The 17,140-nt window shown below is 41.7% G+C and overlaps 1 protein-coding gene across 5 annotated transcripts in view; it reads left to right on the forward strand.

The window, feature by feature from the left end:
* ZNF267 (zinc finger protein 267) overlaps positions 1 to 17,140 on the forward strand; it is a 142,925-nt gene that overhangs the window by 100,648 nt on the left and 25,137 nt on the right. For 4 of the 5 annotated variants that reach the window (XM_073015331.1, XM_073015330.1, XM_073015332.1 and 1 more), the window contains exons 2-3: positions 15,962 to 16,088; positions 16,624 to 16,719. In XM_073015331.1, coding sequence (XP_072871432.1) covers positions 15,962 to 16,088; positions 16,624 to 16,719 — 223 coding nt within the window. Of the gene's footprint in view, positions 1 to 5,700; positions 5,798 to 15,961; positions 16,089 to 16,623; positions 16,720 to 17,140 lie in introns of all 5 variants that reach the window. The other variant, XM_007990939.3, reaches the window with a different exon arrangement.

Here is a 17,140-nt window from a genome sequence, read left to right on the forward strand (position 1 = left end):
TGTACATTTCAGACAGAGTATTTTACTCATTAATCATGATTTCACAGAGCAGTGGATGACACTTTTTTAAAGATTTGTGTTATTTTGGTATACATTTCACGTGAGAGGAAAGCAGAGAATAAAAAAGTCCCTGACACTCCACTGCAAAAAAAATCTTTGTGCCTCTTTTTCATTCATCTTCCCTAGGCACAGATACGTTATCAGAAAGAATGTCTTTTGACTTGAGGTTTTGCACAGGGCCCTGTATAGCCACCCTCTATCCAATCTTTTCCTGTTCCTGAATTTCAGTACTGTCTGGGATGACTCAAGATGCCCACAGTGGCCATGTCTCTTGAACTGTTTAGTGATTGTCAGCCCCAGGTCACCTCCTGTTAGAGGATGGCCCAAGGTATGGAAGTGTAGCCCCCCAGGGGAGCAGCTGGATGCCCTGGGGCTGAGAGAAATCTCCTGGGACACCCTTAACCTAAAAAGATAACCCTTTGGGACATAAGAATTTTAGTTCTTCAAAGCTAGTTTTCATCCCTTGGAGACACATTGCTGGTCAGCCAATTGTTTGCTGGTATTGAGAGTAAACAGTCACAAATGATTCCTGCCCCCGGATTCATTCAGATTTGTGAAGGGAGAAAAACTCCCAAAGGACCAAAAAACAAAAACCCCACCGCAGTGAGGTGCTGCAAACTCGGCTGCAGTGTCCATGGGGGCACAGTGCAGGATCTCCTGGGAGGATGGTCCCTGAGCATTTTAATGAGCAGTATTGGGGTAGGAGAATGTCCCAGATGATACCGTGACCCGACTTGACACTTGAGCCAGTTGTGTCTTGTGTCAATCAGCATTACCACTCCCTGAGTGTGCTGCCTTAGAAAGATTTGTTCATTTATTTCTACTTCAGTTTTTCAATTAGTGTAAATGTAATCAGTAGAGCTTGAAAGATAAAAAACATTTCCAAGGCCGTGAAAGGTGGATTTCAGAAAATTAAAATATCAAGTCATGTAATTCATTGTTAAAAATTCTTACTTTTTTTTCAGCTGAGTGAGTGTAGTAAGTTTGTCAGGTTTGTTCTTTTTTTGAGAGTAATTTAAAACAATCTCAGGGCTCACCTTTTGGAAATGCTGCCAGGGAAAAGAAATGGAGAAAATCTTTCTTTCATTATTGGCTGTAGAAAGTGAATACATTTTCACAACAATGTGTGGTAGATTAATTGGTGAATTACATAGTTTCATCAAAACATCAGTTTCTTTTTTTTGTAGGGTGAAGAAGTTATGACAGTGGATATCTTTGTTCTTTGTCCTCTTGTCTGGATGTTGAGTTTATTTTTTATTTTTTGCTTTTTGGAGACAGGATCTCCCCTCTGTCACCCAGACCGAAGTGCAGTGGTGTGATTACAGCTCACTCAACCTCCTGGGCTCAAGTGATTCTCCCACCTCAGCCTTCCTAGTTCCTAGTAGCTGGGACTTACAGGGGTGCTCCACCATGGCTGGCTATTTTGTTTTTTCTTTTTGTAGAGATGTGGGTCTCACTGTGTTGCCCCAGAGTGGTCTCAAACTCCTGGGCTCAAGCGATCCTCCTGCCTTGGCCTCCCAAAGTGCTGGGATAACAGACATGAGCCACCATGCCTGGCCTTGGATGTGCAGCTTTAATGCCGAACTTAGCACCTGCTAGAATCGTTTATATATATTTACTAAATGATCTGTTATCATGGAAATAAGTGGCCTATTTATTGTCTGAAAGGGATAGATACTTTTGTATTTTCTGTTGAGGTATAAATTATAAAGGCGTTTCAGTTTCCTTTGTTCTATAAATGCTGTTTGAGTAGTTTTTCTTTCTTCAAGCACTGGGCATTTTCTCATTAAATACTAATTGAATAACCCTGACTGGGAAGCAGAAGCCTGAGCTCAGTGAGTGCAAACTAACCCAGTCTTGAGCCTGCAAGAAGAGGTTACTGAAGCCCAGTTAGTTCTTCCAGGGGAGTTTCCCCTGCACATGTCCCAGCCTGCTCACCCCAATCATGGAAGAAGCCCTTTATACTGAGAAGCTACAGAGCCCTGGAAAGCTGAAAGCTGAAAATCCACAGAAAGAGGCAGTTAGGGTTGGGAGGCTCTTTCTGAGGATAGAAATTGTTGTACTGGTTTTGGTTTTTCTCCCTGAAAACCCAGGGCACTACAACCACTTCCATATAATCACCTACTCATTAATCATTTTAACACTGCCCTTGACAACTGGTTTTCCCCCTGTGTTTTCCTAATATTTGGCATGCAGAGTCTCAAATCTCTGCCACACTGTGTTCCCCCAGATTAACTTGAGGCTTGCAGTAAAATATTAAGTTTCCAGTTCCTTCCCCACATTTTACTTGATTTTGTCAAATAAAACCAATTCAGGTTTAGGTAAGAAGTTCCTTAATTCTAAAGGAGTATTGCAACAGGGGGAAAGCACCAGCTGTAAGATCTTTGTGGATCTCAAAGGTTAGGCAGACAAAGACTTTCTTTCACAGGGAGGAGCAAACAAGCTCAGAAGGCAGGAGGGGAAGGGCAGGATTAAGATGCCAATATCAGATTCTAGATCAGAGAATGTTTCACTCTGATGTCAGCCTGTTCTTAGGAGGGGCTTAGGGAGGGGTTGAATGTTGACCAGGCTGTGGGTGTGTCAAAGTCCAGCAACTTGGAGAAAAATATAAAGTTTGGTTAAGTAGTTTATTCTGAACACTGAAGACAGAACTGTTCAGCTGAGTCAGAAGGGGAATTTGGAGAGTCTGTGGCTTTGTGATGACTGAATCAGGGAGCATCATCGAAGTCATAATAGGCTGGTTTTTTGCAGTAAGCTGTTTTTGGAGAACACAAAAGATGGGGGATTTCTTTAATCACAGCTATTTACTAGGTTACTATTCCTATCTTTTCCCACTGTTTTTTTTTTTTTTTTTTTTTTTTTTTTTTGCCCTGTGTGTATTTATCTCATTTGGCTGTTCTGAACTGTATCCTTATGATAACCTGATAAACATAAGTAAAGCGATTTGCTGAGTTATTTGAATAGATCTTTGAAATGATTGAACTTAAGGATAGGGTTATGGGTGCCCTCGATTTACAGGCAGTAGCTTGGAAGTATAGATAGTGCCCCAGGCATTGTAACTGGCATCTGAAGTGGGGGCAGTGTTGTGGAACAGAGCCCAGAACTTGTGGGGCCTGTGCTGACTCTGCGTGGTGTCAGAATTAAGTTGTTGGCACTCAGTTGATGTTGGAGGATTGGTTGGTGTTCAGCAAACTCTACACATTTGGTGTCAGAAGACAGACCTCACAGAGGCCTGGGTTGGAGAGAGACTCCCAAGTGTCTGGGGGAAGGGAGGCTCTGTTCTGCACACAGGTTGCCCCACTGTGCATTGTCCTTTGATTCCAGGTCTCCTGCTAGGTTGAGAGGGGACTGAAGACTGAGAGGAAAGACGTTCTGAGAAGAGACCCCCTCCCCCACCCAGCTGCTACTGCATGATTCCCACCCACTCCTGAACATACCAACTAGGCATTGACATGTCCCCGTCCCTCCCAGGAGAAGGCTTGACCGTCAGGAATTACATCCATAGCACCTTTGCTTCCAGTTTCCTGCCAAAAACCCACTCAAGTGCCTGAGGACTCCTGGCTTGTTGTAATCCTAGACACTGAATCCGTAGCAGCGGCCTGGTTTCTCCATCAAACTAGGCTTGTGGACCATCCAATCATAATCTCATCTGCCTGCATGGACCCAGGAATATGTCAGAGCATAGCCCCACCTGGGCCAGTATCTTTAGCACAAACCAGTCCTTCCACCAACTTGGTACTACCGTCTGCTCATGGCTCGATAGCACCTTCCTCTGTTCTGCCTTTTACTTCCCCACAAGCCCCTTCTTTATGTGTACCCAGTGTTCCCAAGGTCACCCCACAGGTGCCTGAATCCAGCACCTATTGGAACTCAGATGTCCATGAGCTCAAGACCATGGCCCTAGACTTGGCTGTTGTAAGAGCAAATACAAATTAGAAATACATACAAGACTTAATCCTTCTTGAAAATAAGGAAAGAAATTTTTCTCTTTTTTTTTCTTAAAGCATTTACTTTAGAAAACTTTCATATGTAAATTATTTTTCTGTTTTACAATCTGTCTAAATTACTCTAACAGCTAAATAGGTCATTTGTCAGTCTTTTTTGACTCAGTACTGCCTTTCTCTAAATGTAAATAGCAAAGAAGATAGAGCGGTATCCCACAGTTTCTCTAGGAGAGCAGGCATCTGGCTCCAAGTTGCAAATCTGCCTGTCACGAAGACATGAAGTTTATTTTTCCTTTGACTGTAGCCAATTAAAAAACACAGATGGCCTCCCAATTCCCAGGTGAATTTAGAATGAACTCTATCTGATGAATGGTGCTGTCAGGTCTTCTATTGAGGACTAATTATGGTGACTTTTCACCAGTGGGTGTTTTTCTAATCTCTTAGCAGGTTGCCTATCATGTCCTTTACATTCTGGGCTAATTATGTCACAAAAGAGTTTTCTTTCTTTTCTACCACTATGGATAGTTTTTCTGGGGTTGGAGATGATTTTATGATTTTCTTCTTCATTATATTTTTCAAACATTGCCCAGAATTACCATACAGAATATAAACCTGTAAGGTGCCTGTAAGACTTCACTCCAGAGGGTCCTTTCCCTCTTTGATTTCTGTTCACAACCCACAATTGTGCAACAACTCCCAAAATCTGCAGGCAGAATGGTCTCTCTGCTTACTTGGAATCTTCAGTCCCTTCTAGAACCGTTTGGCTACATTTCTACAAAAATAAGTTCACAGAGCATCAGTCAGTTAGCCATTCCAGCTCTGTCTTTCCATGCCCCTGGCATCTTCAGACCTGAAACTGATTCAAAGACCATGGGGCCTGGAAACCAACCAGGCACACACACATGCGTTGAGTAGGCCTGAGAATCTCAACGTTCCCTTCATCCTCTTGCCCAAATGCCCATGAATGTGCAGAAGGTGCATGCCACTTCCCTGCCCCTCCAACACCTAAATGTGCAGCTGTGAATTCTGAACCCAGGTCCTGGGGTTCTCCAGGATGTGTGAGAGCAGCCTTCCTGAGGGGCTGTCTCCTCTAGTTTTCTTCACAGCAACACCCAAGAATGCAGAGCCAGGTTGATCCCACCTGGAGTCTGCACATAAAGGCTGGTCTCCACCTGGGATCCACGAGACAGGGCCAGACTTTGGACTCAGGATATATAGAAAATCCAGGGAACGTTTTCTGCATTGTGAGAGATCAACATGGACTTTGTATAAACAGAATTTCGTGGCAGAATCTGTAAGTGTAAAGCAGCACCTTAGCAGAGGGAGGGAGCCGTGAGTGAAGCTGCACCTACCTGTGAGCTGTGTTACTGGAGTAGGGTAATCTTGTCCTTTCTTGTACCTAAGAGTTAGCTGATCAGGTATAGTTAATAACATATCTGGATCCTGGATCTGTGGCCCTATGATGACAACTCAATTTACTATTCTGGTTCCACAAGGACAACTTGAGTCTTTCCTGCCTGAATCACTATTGGGTTTTCATCACACAGTTACAGGGACTATCTCACCAGCACCTAGGGGTCCTTGAGACACTTGGTTATATCCTGTGCAGGCAGGGGACAGGCTGACAATGGACTAATCTTGCTTCTGTCTCAGAGGGAGAGGAATGAGTCATCAGGGTTTGTTTCTCTTTTAACAGAAGGAATCTCCTTATTTGGTATCCAAGTGGGAGTTGCTCCAGTTTTCTAATGTGTGGGTGAAATACAAGGAGGAGGCCTGGAGACTCATACTGATAGGTAAACCAATTGCTTCCATTTCATATGGCCACTAGGAAAACAGATGCAGCAGCCATAGTCCCTACCATCCAGGAACTTTCAGTCTAGAGCAGATGGATAATGGTTGAATTCAACATCATGTGGTCAGGAGCAAGAACAGAGGTGTACAGGGAACTTGGACTTGGTTTGGGACACTGCCCTTATGTTGACGTTGTGAGTTCTGATGTCACCACCTGAAGGGCCACCCATGGACAAAAGAGTTGTTATTATAATGATTATTTATATTGCTTTTTTCTTGTTAAAGATAATTATGTAGCTACTAATATAATTTTCCTAGAAAGCCCTATGCGTTTTGGTTAAATTGTTTGTTGTTGCATGTTACAAAATAGAATGAAGCTTAAACTATTAAAACAAGGCAACCCATGGGAGTCAAGTTCTTGTTGGTCAGGCTTAGGAAACACAACTGAAAATAAAGCAGCAATGTAGAGACAAGAAGTCTAGCCCAGCCCCTGCGCCAGCCCTGCCCAAATCCATCCTCTTCTGTGCCTGGTCCAGGTCTGCCCCTACCCTGGAGCCTCCCCTCATAGAACTGACTAGAGGAGATCAGACTTCAGGGTGGCTGCTGCTGCCATCTTTTCAGAGGTGGTGCTCACAATTTCCCCAAACCCAAAAGCAGATGAATGGGAGTAAAGGACTCACTTTTTCAAAATTATTTGAAAATTAAATTTTTTTCTTATTGAAACCAGTACCTCTAGAAACATTCCACCTGGCAACCTCTTTTTCATTTCTGCAGATCCAGTAGTTGCTCTACAAGTTGTAACAAAGTCAGTGTAAAGATATAAAGAGAATAATGAGAAATTCTTTTTCTTCTTTTTTTTTTTTTTTTTTGAGACTGAATCTCACTCTGTTGCCCAGGCTGTGGAATAGTGTCGCAATCTCAGCTTACACAACCTCTGCCTTCCTGGTTCAGGTGATTCTCTGCCTTAGCCTCCCGAGTAACTGGGATTACAGGTGTGCCACCATGCCCAGCTGATTTTTGTATTTTTAGTAGAGATAGGGTTTCACAATGTTGACCAGGCTGGTCTTGAACTCCTGACCTCAAATGATCCACCCACCTTGGCCTCACAGAGTGCTGGGATTACAGGCGTGAGCCACCGCGCCCAGTGGAGAAATTCTTCTGAACTAAACTTGGCCCCTTCCTTTCTGTATCCCTCCCATCTGTCTATAGTTAGCTTTTATAGTGATAGGGAAACAAGAAGAAATAGAAAGGCTGGGCCATTATCTAAATCCTGCTGGGAATTATGGGATACTCAGGAGCCACATCCCAGAGGTTTATGTGGCTTAACTCGCACCATGTGATGTTCCCAGCACAGTGCATACTGTGAGCACATAGTACAAGCTCAGTAAACACTGCTTTCATGCATGTCTCCATGTTGTTTTCCAAATGCTGATTTAGACCTAACTGTCTTCTCCAGTCTCTGTATCTGTTAGCTTTAAATGGCTGGCAAAGGATGTGATCTTTCAGGACAGTGATTGGTGGTCCTCGCTGTGAACGAAAAGTTTTTTTTGTTTGTTTGTTTTTTTAAGACGGAGTCTCGCTCTGTCACCCAGGCTGGAGTGCAGTGGCGCGATCTTGGCTCACTGCAAGCTCCGCCTGCTGGATTCATGCCATTCTCCTGCCTCAGCCTCCCGAGTAGCTGGAACTCCAGGCGCCCGCTACCACGCCCGGCTAATTTTTTTGTATTTTCAGTAGAGACAGGCTTTCACCGTGTTAGCCAGGATGGTCTCGATCTCTCGACCTTGTGATCTGCCCATCTCGGCCTTCCGAAGTGTTGGGATTACAGGCATGAGCCACTGCGCCGGGCCCAAAAAGTATTTTTGTTGTGATTAGAGTATTGGGTGTAAGGGACTCATGCTGTCTCTGCTTCCTCTAGCTGAGTGCTATTGATATTGGGTCTAGGAGGAGCAACATCAGCATTGACAGGGGACTTGTTAAAGAAGCCAGTTCATGGAAACTTTTCAAACCTGCAGAATCACATTACTTAGAGGGGGCCCAGAATACCAAATGATATGTATGCATATTGAACCTTGAGAGGCAATGCTTAGCTAAGTGATTCTCAACCCCAGCTTCTAAGTAGGGTCACATGGCCAGTTTGAAGAACTATGTCATCTGTATCTTCCCCCACAGATTGTTTTTTATGATTATATTATGCTTTACTTTTCCCCTCCACCCATATCACAGCAATGATTATGGGCCTGTCTGTGCGTCAGCACTGATACAACTTGTCTTATTACAGATAATGCTAACTTCATTTACTTGGTTCAGGTGCCCTCTGCCAGAATGCTTCACTATAATCATTTTTCTCTTTGTCTTTAATGAGTATCTAGGAGGGAGGATTGACTGAGTGTGTGTATAAACCATCACATTTAATCCAGAGACTCCCATTTCTTTTTGGTTTCCCTGTGTTTGTAGCTTTCTTTGCAGAGTGAAGGCTCTCACGTTTGTTGACAGGAGATAACAGCTTTTAAGACTGGAAGTTCTGAAGCAGGTCTCAGTATTGTAGGTTTCCATTTTATTTCATCTCATGTCATAAGCATATGCTTATTTATCTTTATATTTTCAGAGAAAGAATAAGAATTAACATATAACAAATATATCTATTGTCTTAAAATTCTAAAATATATAATAGCACATAGAATAAACACAACAAAAACTTGAAAAAAAATACCAGACTCAGAAACAAGAGCTTTTACTTTATTTCGTTGTATGTATTGGTCTTTATAAAGTTTTGTTAAAAACACACAAAAAAGGCATCATCCACAAAGAGTTTTATAGTTTTTATACAATTTAAAACATTTTAAAATTTTATTTACACAGAGATATTCTCTTACTTTTAATATGTATATAGTTACCATTTCTCTGTGTATGTGTGTGTGCGCACGTGCATGCGCACACGCACATAAGATGAAAGCATTATTTGGTCACTATTGTGTGGCTGCTTTCTTGTTTTCATTACTCAGTTACGAAATCTTCTCTGAACATTGTTAAGGTTGTCTCAGTATACTGACCGGTATATCCCTTTGAGATAAATTCTAAATCCGATAAACTGAGGCAAAATACAAACTTTACTATGTAGCAAATATTTGGAAAATAATTTTTATATAAGAGGAAGAATATTTTTCTTATAGATTATTATTTTTTATTATTATACTTTAAGTTCTAGCGTACATGTGCACAACGTGCAGGTTTGTTACATATGTATACATGTGCCATGTTGGTGTGCTGCACCCATTAACTCGTCATTTACATTAGATATATCTCCTAACGCTATCCCTCCCCCCCTCCCCCCCTCCCCACTCCCCACAGTAGGCCCCAGTGTGTGATGTTTCCCTTCCTGTGTCCGAGTGATCTCATTGTTCAGTTCCCACCTATGAGTGAGAACATGCAGTGTTTGGTTTTCTGTTCTTGCGATAGTTTGCTGAGAATGATGGTTTCCAGCTGCATCCATGTCTCTGCAAAGGACACAAACTCATCCTTTTTTATGGCTGCATAGTATTCCATGGTGTGTATGTGCCACATTTTCTTAATCCAGTCTGTCACGGATGGATATTTTGGTTGATTCCAAGTCTTTGCTGTTGTGAATAGTGCCGCAATAAACATACATGTGCATGTGTCTTTATAGCAGCATGATTTATAATCCTTTGGGTATATACCCAGTAATGGGATGGCTGGGTCAAATGGTATTTCTGGTTCTAGATCCTTGAGGGATCGCCACACTGTTTTCCACAATGGATGAACTAGTTTACAGTCCCACCAGCAGTGTAAAAGTGTTCCTATTTCTCCACATCCTCTCCAGCACCTGTTGTTTCCTGACTTTCTAATAATCGCCATTCTAACTGGTGTGAGATGGTATCTCATTGTGGTTTTGATTTGCATTTCTCTGATGGTGAGTGATGATGAGCATTTTTTCTTGTGTCTGTTGGCTGTATGAATGTCTTATTTTGAGAAGGGTCTGTTCATATTCTTTGCCCACTTTTTGATGGGGTTGTTTTTTTCTTGTAAATTTGTTTGAGTTCTTTGTAGGTTCTGGATATTAGTCCTTTGTCAGATGAATAGATTGCAAAAATTTTCTCTCATTCTGTAGGTTGTCTGTTCACTTTGATGGTAGTTTCTTTTGCTGTGCAGAGGCTCTTTAGTTTAATGAGATCCCATTTGTCAATTTTGGCTTTTGTTGCTGTTGCTTTTGGTGTTTTAGACATGAAGTCCTTGCCGATGCCTATGTCCTGAATGGTATTACCTAGGTTTTCTTCTAGGGTTTTTATGGTATTAGGTCTAACATTTAAGTCTCTAATCCATCTTGAATTAATTTTTATACAAGGAGTAAGGAAAGGATCCAGTTTCAGCTTTCTACTTATGGCTAGCCAATTTTCCCAGCACCATTTATTAAATAGGGAATCCTTTCCCCATTTCTTGTTTCTCTCAGGTTTGTCAAAGATCAGATGGCTGTAGATGTGTGGTATTATTTCTGAGGGCTCTGTTCTGTTCCATGGTCTGTATCTCTGTTTTGGTACCAGTACCATGTTGTTTTGGTTACTGTAGCCTCGTAGTATAGTTTGAAGTCAGGTAGCGTGATGCCTCCAGCTTTGTTCTTTTGGCTGAGGATTGTCTTGGCAATATGGGGTCTTTTTTGGTTCCCTATGACCTTTAAAGCAGTTTTTTCCTATTCTGTGAAGAAACTCATTGATAGCTTGATGGGGATGGCATTGAATCTATAAATTACCTTGGGCAGTATGGCTATTTTCACAATATTGATTCTTCCTATCCATGAGCATGGTATGTTCTTCCATTTGTTTGTGTCCTCTTTTATTTCACTGAGCAGTGGTTTGTAGTTCTCCTTGAAGAGGTCCTTTACATCCCTTGTAATTTGGATTCCTAGGTATTTTATTCTCTTTGAAGCTATTGTGAATGGAAGTTCATTGATGATTTGGCTCTCTGTTTGTCTGTTATTGATGTATAAGAATGCTTGTGATTTTTGCACGTTGATTTTGTATCCTGAGACTTTGCTGAAGTTGCTTATCAGCTTAAGGAGATTTTGGACTGAGACGATGGGGTTTTCTAAATATACAATCATGTCATCTGCAAACAGGGACAATTTGACTTTTTCTTTTCCTAACTGAATCCCCTTGATTTCTTTCTCTTGCCTGATTGCCCTAGCCAGAACTTCCAACACTATGTTGAATAGGAGTGGTGAGAGAGGGCGTCCTATCTTGTGCCAGTTTTCAAAGGGAATGCTTCTAGTTTTTGCCCCTTTAGTATGATATTGGCTGTGGGTTTGTCATAAATAGCTCTTATTATTTTGAGATATGTTCCATCAATACCGAATTTATTGAGAGTTTTTAGCATGAAGGGCTGTTGAATTTTGTGAAAGGCCTCTTCTGCATCTATTGAGATAATCATGTGGTTTTTGTCTTTGGTTCTGTTTATATGCTGGATTATGTTTATTGCTTTGCGTATGTTGAACCAGCCTTGCATCCCAGGGATGAAGCCCACTTGATCGGTGGATACGCTTTTTGATGTGCTGCTGAATTCGGTTTGCCAGTATTTTATTGAGTATTTTTGCATTGATGTTCATCAGGGATATTGGTCTAAAATTCTCTTTTTTTGTTGTATCTCTGCCAGACTTTGGTATCAGGATGATGTTGGCCTCCTAAAATGAGTTAGGGAGGATTCCCTCTTTTTCTATTGATTGGAATAGTTTCAGAAGGAATGGTACCAACTCCTCCTTGTACTTCTGGTAGAATTCGGCTGTGAATCTTTCTGGTCCTGGACTTTTTTTGGTTGGTAGGCTATTGATTATTGCCTCAATTTCAGAACCTGCTATTGGTCTATTCAGGGATTCAACTTCTTCCTGGTTTAGTCTTGGGAGAGTGTAAGTGTCCAGGAAATTATCCATTTCTTCTAGGTTTTCTAGTTTATTTGCATAGAGGTGTTTATAGTATTCTCTGATGGTAGTTTGTATTTCTATGGTGTCGGTGGTGACATCTCCTTTATCATTTTTTATTGCATCTATTTGATTCTTCTCTCTTTTCTTCTTTGTTAGTCTTGCTAGCGGTCTATCAATTTTGTTGATCTTTTCAAAAAACCAGCTCCTGGATTCACTGATATTTTTGGAGGGTTTTTTGTGTCTCTATCGCCTTCAGTTCTGCTCTGATCTTAGTTATTTCTTACCTTCTGCGGCTTTTGAATGTGTTTGCTCTTGCTTCTTTAGTTCTTTTAATTGTGATGTTAGGGTGTCAATTTTAGATCTTTCCTGCTTTCTCTTGTGGGCACTCAGTGCTATACATTTCCCTCTACACACTGCTTTAAATGTGTCCCAGAGATTCTGGTATGTTGTATCTTTGTTCTCATTGGTTTCAAAGAACATCTTTATTTCTGCCTTCATTTCATTATGTACCCAGTGTCATTCAGGAACAGGTTATTCAGTTTCCATGTAGTTGAGCGGTTTTGATTGAGTTTCTTAGTCCTCAGTTCTAGGTTGATTGCATTGTGGTCTGAGAGATAGTTTGTTATAATTTCTGTTCTTTTACATTTGCGGAGGAGTGCTTTACTTCCAACTATGTGGTCAATTTTGGAATAAGTGCGATGTGTTGCTGAGAAGAATGTATATTCTGTCGATTTGGGTTGGAGAGTTCTGTAGATGTCTATTAGGTTCGCTTGGTGCAGAGTTGAGTTCAGTTCCTAGATATCCTTGTTAACTTTCTGTCTCATTGATCTGTCTAATGTTGACAGTGGGGTGTTGAAGTCTCCCATGATTATTGTATGGGAGTCTAAGTCTCTTTGTAACTCTCCAAGGACTTGCTTTATGAATCTGGGTGCTCCTGTACTGGGTGCATATATATTTAGGATAGTTAGCTCTTCCTGATGAATTGATCTCTTTACCATTATGTAATGTCCTTCTTTGTCTCTTTTGATCTTTGTTCGTTTAAAGTCTGTTTCATCAGAAGCTAGGATTGCAACCCCTGCTATTTTTTTTTTGTTTTCTATTTGCTTGGTAAATCTTCCTCCATCCCTTTATTTTGAGCCTGTGTGTGTCTCTGCATGTGAAATGGGTCTCCTGAATACAGCAAACTGATGGGTCTTGACTCTATCCAATTTGCCAGTCTGTGTCTTTTAAATGGACCATTTAGTCCATTTACATTTAAGTTTAATATTGTTATGTGTGAACTTGATCCTATCATTATGATATTAGCTGGTTATTTTGCTCGTTAGTTGATGCAGTTTCTTCCTAGCATCGATGGACTTGACATTTTGGCATGTTTTTGCAATGGCTGGTACCAGTTGTTCCTTTCCATGTTTAGTGCTTCCTTCAGGATCTCTTGTAGGGCAGGCCTGGTGGTGACAAAATCTCTCAGCATTTGCTTGTCTGTAAAGGCTTTTATTTCTCCTTTGCTTACGAAACTTAGTTTGACTGGATATGAAATTCTGGGTTGAAAATTCTTTTCTTTAAGAATGTTGAATATTGGCCCCCACTCTCTTCTGGCTTGTAGAGTTTCTGCCAAGAGATCTGCTGTTAGTCTGATGGGCTTCCCTTTCCCGACCTTTCTCTCTGGCTGCCCTTAACATGTTTTCCTTCATTTCAACTTTGGTGAATCTGCCAATTATGTGGCTTGGCGTTGCTCTTGTCGAGGAGTATCTTTGTGGCATTCTCTGTATTTCCTGAATTTGAATGTTGGCCTGCCTTACTAGCTTGGGGAAGTTCTCCTGGATGATATCCTGCAGAGTGTTTTCCAACTTGGTTCCATTTTCCCCGTCACTTTCAGGCACACCTATCAGATGTAGATTTGGTCTTTTCACATAATCCCATATTTCTTGGAGGCTTTGTTCATTTCGTTTTACTCTTTTTTCTCTATACTTCTCTTCTCGCTTCATTTCATTCATTTGATCTTCAATCGCTGATACTCCTCCTTCCAGTTGATCGAGTGGGTTACTGAAGCTTGTGCATTTGTCATGTAGTTCTCGTGTCATGGTTTTCATCTCTGTCAGTTCTTTTAAGGTCTTCTCTGCATTGATTATTCTAGTTATCCATTCATCCATTCTTTTTTCAAGGTTTTTAGTTTCTTTGCGCTGGGTACATAGTTCCTCCTTTAGCTCTGAGAAGTTTGATAGACTGAAGCCTAAGCCGCTTTCTCTCAACTCTTCAAAGTCATTCTCCATCCAGCTTTGTTCTGTTGCTGATGATGAGCTGCGTTCCTTTGGAGGGGGAAATGTGCTCTGATTTTTTGAATTTCCAGCTTTTCTGTACTGCTTTTTCCCCATCTTTGTGGTTTTATCTGCCTTTGGTCTTTGATGATGGTGACGTACTGATGGGGTTTTGGTGTGGGTGTCCTTTCTGTTTGTTAGTTTTCCTTCTAACAGTCAGGACCCTCAGCTGCAGGTCTGTTGGAGTTTGCTTGAGGTCCATTCCAGACCCTGTTTGCATGTGTATCAGCCGCGCAGGCTGCAGAAGATAGAATATTGCTGAACAGCAAGTGTTGCTGTCTGATTCTTGCTCTGGAAGCTTTGTCTCAGGGGTATACCCAGCTGTATGAGGTGTGAGGTGTCGGTCTGCACCTAGTGGGGAATGTCTTCCAGTTAGGCTACTCAGGGATCAGGGACCCACTTGAGCAGGCGGTCTGTCCATTCTCTGATCTCAACTTCCATGCTGGGAGAACCACTGCTCTCTTCAAAGCTGTCAGACAGGGACTTTTACATCTGCAGAGGTTTCTGCTGCTTTTTGTTTAGCTATGCCCTGTCCCCAGAGGTGGAGTCTACAGAGGCAGGCAGGCCTCCTTGAGCTGTGGTGGGCTTCACCCAATTCGAGCTTCCCAGTGGCTTTGTTTACCTACTTAAGCCTCAGCAATGGTGGGTGCCCCTCCCCCAGCCTCGCTGCCGCCTTGCAGTTAGATCTCAGACTGCTTGCTGTGCTAGCAATGAGGGAGGCTCCTTGGGCGTGGGGCCCTCTGGGCCAGGTGTGGGATATAATCTCCTGGTGTGCCGTTTGCTAAGACCCTTGGTAAAACACAGTATTAGGGTGGGAGTTACCCGATTTTCCAGGTGTTGTGTGTCTCAATTTCCCTTGGCTAGGAAAAGGAATTGCTTTGCTTCTTGCACTTCCCGGGGGGGCGATGCCTCGCCCTGCTTCATCTCTTGCTGGTTGGACTGCACTCGTGGACCAGCATCGACTGTCCGACATGCCCTAGTGAGATGAACCCGGTACCTCAGTTGAAAATGCAGAAATCACCCATCTTCTGTGTCGCTCATGCTGTGAGCTGGAAGCTTGAGCTGTTCCTATTCGGCCATCTTGGCTCTCATAGATTACTTATTGGATTTTGTATATGTAAACAACTGTTAGTATGACATCGGATATACAGTATATGTTCAAAAAGGATTATTACCATTCTAGCTGTTATAACTTGTAAATTTCATAAAATTCTCAGTTTCACATCATGCCTGAATTCTTTCCTCAGTGTTCAACCTCTCTGCTATTCAAAAGTGGCTTCTGGGCCTGAAGCATTAACACTACCGGTGAACTTGTTAGACATGCAGACACTCAGCCAGCCGTGGTGGCTCATGCCTGTAGCCTTAGCTACTCAGGAGGCAGAGACAGGAGGATCACCTGAGCCCAGGAGGTTGAGGCTGCAGTGAGCTAAGATTCTACCACTGCACTCCAGCCTGGGTGGCAGAGTGAGACCCTGTGTCAAAATTAAAAATTAAAAAATATAGAAATGCAGAAACTCAAAACCTGGATCTACTGAATCAGACTCTGCATTTGAAGATCTCCAGTTTATTGTATACAATTTGAGAAGTATGTCTCTCAGTCACCATGACTTTTCCATCTGAGAGTTATACACAGCTGATTCTGGATGATGTAAATATAGCTCCCAAAAATGTATATTCCTGTGTTGATGCCTTAGTTTTATATTTTACATTTGATATAAATATCTACACTAGTTTTGTGAATTTTATGTTATTCTCTTTCCACAGTTTGAGACTACATTAGAAAATATTACTGTGTTAAAAATGATCTTACTGAATAACTCAGGTCACTCATATAAGTCAGAACCAATAACTGTCATTTCATCTTGAGACAAATAAAGAACTCTGCCATGGCCACATGGTCAGTGTATTGTTTATTTTTATTTCAGGGACTGTTGACATTCAGGGATGTGGCCGTAGAATTCTCTCTGGAGGAGTGGGAACACCTGGAACCAGCTCAGAAGAATTTGTATCAGGATGTGATGTTAGAAAACTACAGAAACCTGGTCTCTCTGGGTGAGGATAACTTGCCTTCAGAATATCTAATAACTAAGAATTTTATTTCTTTTCTTTTCAGAATGTCCCTTGGGATCTTGTGCTTTGTATGAGTTAGTTTCAGATTCTTGTTTTCAGGAAAAAAATAGGGGTTTTGTTGATGCAGAAAAAATTTCATAATGTTTGATTTTGACATTTGCCTTTTTATTTGAGGTGATGTACAAGTTTCACTCTAGTTGTGATTCTAGAAATTGGTTGACATACACTATTGTTACTTACACTTTAAAATCCAATTTTTTGGTTTTTGATTCAGTCAGATTTGCAAGAGAAGCTCAGGATCCCCAAATTTTAAATGCTTTCTAAATATTGTAAAGAAGCTGGTAGGAAACAGTATTTTGATAAATACTTTCCAAGAATCTTCTATAATGTCTTCTTTTTTCTACTGAGCACAGTACTCACTTAGAAATTAATCCTGTCCTGTGGGGCCAAAAAAAAGTATAAAAATAAAAAATAAAAACCCTCAGTAAGAGTCATGTGAATTTTTCCAATGAAACAGGTCTTCTTGTCTCTAAACCGGACCTGATCACCTTTTTGGAGCAAAGGAAAGAGCCCTGGAATGTGAAGCGTGAGGAGACAGTAGCCGTCCAGCCAGGTAGGTGGGAGCGAATGAAATAGATGACATGGGTGAGAGGTCCAGCGGTCAAGAAAGAACCAGACCTTGAAGTGTGGATTGGGAAGTTCTCCAATGGAAATGATTTTTGAGACGCCTGGGTTCTTTCCCTTGCTGTCATAGAGGGACATCTTCTGTCACATGCTCTTAAATTATCTGATGATTCTCCTTCCTCTTCTGTGATCCACCATCATATTCACAGTGACAGCCAAAGTGCTCCCCTTGGCCTGTGAGGACCTGTGTGATCTGACTGTTCTTCCATTGATTTGGGGGCTCTGGGAAAGTCTGCATGTTTCTACCTCTATGTGAAACCACATCTAAAGTTCTGGTTTTGCTTCATGTCAGAAGTGTGTGAGGGGAGTGATGGACAGTGAAATTTTTTTTCAGAAGTCCCAGGAATTCT

This window comes from Chlorocebus sabaeus, chromosome 5 (assembly GCF_047675955.1).
Source record: "Chlorocebus sabaeus isolate Y175 chromosome 5, mChlSab1.0.hap1, whole genome shotgun sequence".
In the NCBI taxonomy this organism is placed as follows: domain Eukaryota; kingdom Metazoa; phylum Chordata; class Mammalia; order Primates; family Cercopithecidae; genus Chlorocebus; species Chlorocebus sabaeus.